At 55.4% G+C, this 7,603-nt stretch overlaps 1 protein-coding gene across 3 annotated transcripts in view; it reads left to right on the plus strand.

The window, feature by feature from the left end:
* KATNIP (katanin interacting protein) overlaps positions 1 to 7,256 on the plus strand; it is a 28,113-nt gene extending 20,857 nt beyond the window's left edge. For 2 of the 3 annotated variants that reach the window (XM_066640317.1, XM_066640319.1), the window contains 9 exons: positions 567 to 732; positions 988 to 1,145; positions 1,243 to 1,307; positions 1,731 to 1,841; positions 2,297 to 2,436; positions 2,897 to 2,998; positions 4,754 to 4,914; positions 6,098 to 6,186; positions 6,429 to 7,256. In XM_066640317.1, coding sequence (XP_066496414.1) covers positions 567 to 732; positions 988 to 1,145; positions 1,243 to 1,307; positions 1,731 to 1,841; positions 2,297 to 2,436; positions 2,897 to 2,998; positions 4,754 to 4,914; positions 6,098 to 6,186; positions 6,429 to 6,487 — 1,051 coding nt within the window. In that variant the 3' untranslated portion in view covers positions 6,488 to 7,256. The remainder of the gene's footprint in view (positions 1 to 566; positions 733 to 987; positions 1,146 to 1,242; positions 1,308 to 1,730; positions 1,842 to 2,296; positions 2,437 to 2,896; positions 2,999 to 4,753; positions 4,915 to 6,097; positions 6,187 to 6,428) is intronic. The other variant, XM_066640318.1, reaches the window with a different exon arrangement.
* Positions 7,257 to 7,603: the final 347 nt, after the last annotated feature.

The raw sequence follows: 7,603 nt of genomic DNA on the forward strand, positions 1-7,603 counted from the left end.
GCAGCAGCTCTTTGGGGTTTCAAGTAGCCTGGGGGTTGTGCCTTGGACTTGCTACCAGGGAGCTGCAAGTCCTCCCCTGTGGGTATCCTGAGCTGCCTCCCAGACCCTTGGCTGACTCTATCCAGGAGGCCAAAGCAAGGTCAGGCCCCGGTCTCTGTATGTCGGTAACGGCAGCAAATACTGGGATCAGGCGAGGGGCTACAAGAGGCAGGCATGGGGTGGCACTTCTTCACATCCATTGTGGCTCAGATAAAGACACCGATGGAGGAGGTTTGGGATGTCTGTGAGGGTGCTGAGGAATCAGCAGCTGACCAGACAGAAAGGAGGCCCTGGGCAAAAGTCAGCTAGGCAAGAGGAGCCCCAGAAACTAGCTTGATCCGTCTCCTCCTGCTGCGTGATGTCAGTATATTTTGTCCATGAACAGACTAGTGTAGGTCCACCTGTTTTTCTCCTCCCTGAAGCCACAGAACTGCCTCCCATGTTTGCCAAGTACAGTGAGGGTTCTGTGGGCTGCTTTTGGGCAGTGCTTCCTGCAGACACGGTTTGCTGAGGAGGGCTTCTCCTAGGCTCATTGATGGGACCAACATCACCATGGAGGATGACCACATGTGGCTCATTCCCTTCAGCCCCAGAGAAGACCACATAGTCACCATCCATTTTGCGCACGCAGAAGATGTGGTGGGGCTTCGCTTCTGGAACTATAATAAGTCTCCCGAGGACACATATCGAGGGGTGAGTGGAGGGCCATGGGGTGCGGGCGCCACTTCCTGCCAGGGAAGGTGTAACTTGGTGTGTCTCACTGCTGCCCCCTGGAAGTACCTGCACACATGGTGTCACTGGAGAAGCAGGCTCCGTGGGCCTGTTCCTCTCCAAAGCAGGGCATGGTTCAGCTCTGGCTCAACCCCTTCAGCAAACTCCCACAAGGGGGCGCTGCCACCAGGTGGCCTTGGCTCTGCAGCAAGCCCATGCCCTTCCATTTCTGTCCAGGCGAAGGTGGTCCACGTGTCGCTGGACGGCTGCCGCATCTCGCCTCCAGGGGGCTTCCTTGTCCGCAAAGGACCCGGCAACTGCCACTTCGACTTTGCACAAGAAGTCCTGTTTGTGGACTACGTGAGGGAGCCCCCAGCTGCACAAGCCCTGGAGCGGTGAGAGACTTGGGGGAGGGGGCCGTGTCGCATCTCGCAAGCTCTTGGGTGGGGGGAGGGGTGTCATCACTGACTGTGGTTTGCATTTGTTGTCCAGGACTGAATCACAGAAGACAGAGCAAGCCAGCATGGACTACGAGGCGCCACTGATGCCTTGCGGCTGTATCCTTCCGCCGGCTGTCTATTGTTGGGCGTGATGCACTCCCCACAATGCTGCCAGGTGCAGGGTCAGGTCTCAGGGAAATCTGGCCACCTTCCTCTATTGATGGGCGGTACCACGGAACACTGGTGTGCCGCAAGTGGTTCACAGGCGTACCACAGGAATTTGGGGGAAGGTCATTTATTAGTAGGCCCAATGCAAGCCCCCCACTGGCAGCATGGTGTGAATTTTCGAAAACATGATGGTGTGCCTTGATAATTTTAGTGCCTCGTCAGTGTGCCATGAGCTGAAAAAGGTCGAAAAGCTCCATGTTGTTGTCTTCCTGATCGTTTTATTTGAAACCCAGTTGGGGGAGGTTCACAGATGCAAAGGAAGGAGAGAGCAGCTGTTTGTTAGAGTCAGATTTCCTTGACCACCACCTCCAGTCATTTTCCAGTTCCAGCTTCTGACAAGCTGGGGTGATCCCTACTACGTTGGTCTGAATGGCCTGGAGCTCTACAACGAGCGTGGGGAGAAGATTGTCCTTGGGGGGAACAGTATCCTTTCCAGAATGCTGCTGGGAGCAATGGGGAGAGGAGGTCTGCAGGCAGGGGCTCAGAGCACTCAGCCAGGTGCCAGAGAGGGCCCCACCCTCTTGCCTTGATGTCTCCCTTTGCTGCTGGTGCTGCATCTGCCCCCACTGCCCCTTGGACAGTGGGCATGGCTGGAACCCTTGGCACCCTCCTTCGGGAGGGGGGGGTGCTCACATCCAGTAGCAATGCATTGTGGCTCTTCCCCAGCCTTGCCAGAGAAGCTACTTCGAAGGCAGCTGCCTGTCCAGCAGCCAGCCTGCTGGTAAGTGAGCCTCACTGAGCATGGCAAGGCTTCCTTCCAAGCAAACGTGATGAGGTTGTGCAAGTGTGAAGGTTCTGTAGTGGGGTATAAAGTGGCGGCAGTGACAGCATGTCACAGGACGGTTCCGGTGTTGGCACTTGACACGCTTGTGCTGCAGACATTGCCGCTTTTCCCGACAGTGTCAACATTTTGGAAGGAGTTCACGGAGATGTCCGCACACCGGACAAACTCATCGATGCTGTAAACGACACCAATGATGGGAGGCACATGTGGCTTGCTCCCATCCTTCCGGGCTTGGTAAGGTCCCATGGCAGACTCTGCATGTCCTGCAGGAGGGCTGTGTGACACTTTTGGGTCCTTGGTTAGCTGCGTCCTGCCTGTTGGGGCCCTGCAGTGAGTGTGGCAGCTCAGCAGGCCCCTGCGCAGCTGGAATCAAGTGGCATCAACTCCACAGAAATTGGAAGCTGCTTCTTATTCCCACCAAAGATGGGCATAGCAAGAAAGCGGCCCAAGTGTTGGCTCAGGAGCTCCCCTCAAGGGAGGAGGAAGAGGTCCAGGAGTTCACGAGGTCACGTTCCCATGGAGCAAGGAGCTGCTCCTTCTGCCTCTTTAGCCTCTTTAGCAGGAGGACGGGAAAGACCTGTCCCAGGTGCAGATGTCTCGGGTGCTTTGATTGGTGGCTGTTCCCTGGCACGGGAAGGAGGGATGTGAACTTCTGGACTGGGCAGTTAATGTTCCATTCTGTTTTTTATGTTAGGTGAATCGAGTGTACGTGATCTTTGACCTACCCACTACAGTCTCCATGATCAAGATGTGGAACTATGCCAAAACTCCCCAGAGAGGAGTCAAAGAATTTGGAGTAGGTGCCCGCTTGCTTGCAAAGCGTTCCAGTGAAGCCCTTCTGTCCCTCCAGCTCTCGCGTATGCATCACTGGACCGGTTGGAAAAAGACCTCTTCTTAGTTGTGCTGTCCTGACCAAGACCCAAAAAGGCGCCCGGGGGGGGGGGGGAAGCATGATTGAGATGTATAAAACTTGCATAAGATGGATAGAGTAGATAAAGGGATGTTCTTTTCCCTCTTGCACATCCACTGAACACTAAAATTGAGTGTCAAGAGTTAGAACAGGCAAAAAGAAATATTTATTTACCCAGTGAGTAATCAGCGGAACTCCTTGCCACAGGATGTTGTGGTGGCAACTGGCCGAGGTGCCTTTTAAAAAGGATTAAACAAAGTGATAGAGGAAAAGTTCATCAAAGATTACAAGTCATGATGTGACCATATGCAGCCTCCAGGTTTTAGAGGAAGCCGAAGCCGATCTGTGAATGCCAGATGCGAGGGAGTGGCAATAGGCTACAGCAGGGCTTTTCAAACTGGGGCGTCGCGACGCCCCAGTCTGCGGGCCCTGGCCCCTGCCCCCTTAAGGGACAGGGGCAGCCTGGAGGCAGGGAGGAGGCAGCTGCCTTCCCCCACCCCTGATGCCTCCCCCCTCCCACCCACGCAAGAACTTAGTGGCTCTCAAACTCTCCCAGAGAGTTTGAGAACCACTGGGCTACAGGTATTGTTTTATGAACTGCCTGAAGCATCTGGTGGCCACTGGGAGATACAGGAAGCTGGACTAGATGGTCCTTATGCCTGATCAGGTATTTTTATATACCCTTGGTCACCCACCTGGCTGGTGTCGTCCCATTGGATAATTAGGGCTCTCTAGTGTTGTGGGCAGAGAGAAGCCCCTTTTCTGCCACCTGTTCCCTGTGGCTGTCATGCAGTGACTCTGCCTCCCCACAGCAAGAAGCACAGGTGACTTCTCAGAGCCTCAGGAGGTGCCACGGCTTACATAAGTACAGCCCCACTGGGTCAGGCCAGAGGCCCATCTAGTCCAGCTTCCTGTATCTCACAGCGGCCCACCAAATGCCCCAGGGAACACACCAGATAACAAGAGACCTGCAAGGCCTCCTGGGAATTGTAGTTAAGAACATAAGAACAGCCCCACTGGAACAGGCCATAGGCCCATCTAGTCCAGCTTCCTGTATCTCACAGCGGCCCACCAAATGCCCCAGGGAGCGCACCAGATAACAAGAGACCTGCAAGGCTTCCTGGGAATTGTAGTTAAGAACATAAGAACAGCCCCACTGGATCAAGCCATAGGCCCATCTAGTCCAGCTTCCTGTATCTCACAGTGGCCCACCAAATGCCCCAGGGAGCACACCAGATAACAAGAGACCTCATCCTGGTGCCCTCCCTTGCATCTGACATAGCCCATTTCTAAAATCAGGAGGTTGCACATACACATCATGGCTTGTACCCCGTAATGGATTTTTCCTCCAGAAACTTGTCCAATCCCCCTTTAAAGGCTTGTCCAGTGTTGGTGGCCGTAGCCCTTGGAAAGTGCTCTGTAGTGCCAGAAGGGAGCAGGGAGGGTGCCGAAGAGAACTCCCAGCCATGCGGGGCACGCACATGACCGGAAAGGGGTCCCCAAGTGCTCATTTCTCTACCATGGAGGTGCATGTGGGTTCTGGGCTGGTGTTTACAAAAGGGTTACATTGGACAGCCCTTCAGGCTGCTTGCTGTTTTGGGCCCATAACGTTTCCTTGCCTCTCTTGTGTCACTTGTCTAGCTTCTTGTGGATGACCTGCTTGTCTACAATGGCATTCTGGACATGGTGAACCACCTCATCCGGGGCATTCTCCCAACCTGTGAACCCGTCGTCCCCTATCACACCATCCTCTTCACAGAAAACGAGAGGATTTATCGTCAAGAGAAGAGCACTGTCATCAGGTGTGTTTGTGTGTGGGCACCCCTGCCTTCCAAAGGCCTTCGCTGTGGGCGGTGCATGGCAGAATTACTACTCATGTGGACACCCTGGTTTCACGAGCTTGGCAGTGCCCCAGAGGTCATTGCCTTCATTCTGTCCGTCCCTCTCAGGGTCCCGAGCTGACTTCCGCAGCAGCTCCACCCTTCCTGCGCATGCCTTCTTTTGGTGGAGTGCACCAACACTCCAAGTTCTGCCTGGGGCACAGGCAGCTGCAATCTTTGTCTGCCAGCTCTGCCCCCAAACACCTGTCCTCCAGCCAAAAGTTTCTCACCCTCGGCTGTGCTCAGCAGAGTCCTCCCTGTTGAGAGGGGCAGTCTCTGGGCTATTCTCCTCTGTGTCTCTGGTCCTTTCATCATCACCACCACCATCACATAGTTTCCCCTTATGGACAGCAGGAAGGTTCAGAATGCCAAAAGGGGAGCATCAGGACAGAGATTTCTACCTGGGAGAATAGCGCAAAAGAGGAAATCCCGCTGTCACAAAGCACAATGAAAGCAAGTGACAAGTGTATTCTGAATGTAATCCACAGCTGGTAAAAGAAAGGAGGGCAGGTTCTCGGCCAAGTAATGCCTGGGATGGGGGATGGGGGGACCTTTAAACCCATCTGCCTGTGGAGCAAGTCCCTTTTAGGGCTTTACAGTCTGCTTTCACTGGGCCAAGCTCTTGAATTTCCTCATTCAGCAGTGGGAGGGTGAAGCTCCAAGGGGAGAGGCGGGCCAACTGGGAAGGTGGCTTAGTGTTCAGAATCCAGAAGCAAAAGGGGGGGAGGGTTGAGTAGCTTGTGATTCATGAAAGAGTCATAGGGAGCTTTCAGCGGGCACGGGGGCTCGTCCTTGGCTCTGCACACTGCTCGCCTCCACGCTCCCCATTTGTCCCCACCACCATCACCACCTCTGCACTCCTTGCAGTGAACAGCGTTGAGGGATCAGATCTTCTCCTACACATGCAGCACTTACTCTGGGAAAGTCTGGGCCTTGTGCTTCACCTGTGAGGGGGGCTCTTGGCCCAGGTGTCCTTTGGCACAAAGCTTGGTTGCAGGGAGTGGCTCTGTGACTTCGGCCTCACAGGCCTGACACAGCCCAGACAGCCCTGTTGCTGGCCTTCAGCTAACCTCCCCTCCCCCCACTTTTCCTTGTGTTTCAACAGCAATCACATCGAAGACCAGGATGTGCGGATGATGAATGAGAACCAGGTCATGTCCTACTCCAAAAAGAGACAGGTGCCTGCTGACCCAGGTAGGTGCCACTTCTTTCAGTGCAGCTGGGTGGGAGGGGCTAAGCTCCTTGAAGGGCTAAGCTCTCGTGCTGCATGGGCCCCCCCACCCCCATGGCCCTGACCCCAGGTGCTGATTGCCTGGCCTGGGCTAGAGCAAGGTGGGAGGTACAACTTGCACCTCTCCTTTCTGGCCTACACCAGTGGTGGCCCTGAGGTCACCCAAGTCTGTGCTTAACCCTTTTTCTCCCCCCCCCCCCCACAGCCCTGCGGCCCAAAACCTGCATTCGGAAGCAAGAATCGCTGCGGAGAGTGAGGCAGTGAGGGCAGGAGGCTGGCCCACGGATTCTTCTCTGTACCTCCCCCACAACGGGGATGCACCTGGCCGGCCAGTGTCCACGGTCTGCCCTTCCTAAGCAGTGCCACAACCGGATAGGTGGAGGCTCTGTGGGGGACGGTGCTGCCACACACAGGAGCGCTTGGAGCAGCTACCCCCCTATTAAAGCTGTTCACCGAAGCCACCACTTGCTGCTGCTGCACCACCCACGAGGCCAGCAGAACGGGGGTGCTGGGGGGACTTGCAGTAGGTGCAGTGGGCTTGCGTGCAGCAAGTGCCTCCCCTCCCGGCAGAGTTGCTGCTGCAGACACTGTGTGGGGGAGGGTGTAAAATAGGAGAGGTTCACTTCAAACAAAGGGGCACAGAGGCTGCTGTTCTGCTGCAACACCCATGGGGTGGGGGGGCAACCACTCTAGGAGGGAGAGGCCTTTGCAAAGGGATGGCAGCTGCCCAGCCCACTGAGCTGCTCTGCATTCACCCTATTCATAGCCCAATGCCACTAAGAGACTTCCTGGGCTGCCTATCTACAAATCTGCCTGTTGCCCCCTGAGCTGCTCTGGGGAGCCCGTCCCTACACACACATGGAACCTGAGGAGAGGGTACCACTTTCTGCAGCTGCTGGATTAGACCCCTCCCAAAGGTGCACAACGTGTTCACGCTGGCATGTACTGCGGTATGGGGGTGGAGTCCCTCCCCAGGAGGTGGGTTTGCTGCATTTCTGGTTTGTTTTGTTTTATTACAGTCTTGAGTCACACACCTGTTTCTTTTGGTCCATTCTGTGGTGGTGTTTTTCCTTCCCTGAAACAAGTAGCTGTGGGGACCAGATGAGGAAAGCGCAGCAGGGGGTGGGAGGGGCTTTGGGGCCCAGCATGGTAGAAGAGGAGCAGCCCTTTGTTGTCCTGCTGCTAGTGAGAGGCTCGGAAAGCCATGCAGGAGTCCTGCTGGAGCCATTGAATGAGCTGCTTGTGAGGAGAGCCCCCTGCTTTGCGCATGTTGCCGTGGCAACTGTGTGCAACCCGAGGATGACTGCAGCATGACACCATTAGAATCAAGGCCCACCTGGCCCTCTCTCCTGCCCAAGCAAGACCCTTCTGCCCATAGCT

The sequence above is a fragment of the Tiliqua scincoides genome, chromosome 13, assembly GCF_035046505.1.
Source record: "Tiliqua scincoides isolate rTilSci1 chromosome 13, rTilSci1.hap2, whole genome shotgun sequence".
In the NCBI taxonomy this organism is placed as follows: Eukaryota; Metazoa; Chordata; class Lepidosauria; order Squamata; family Scincidae; genus Tiliqua; species Tiliqua scincoides.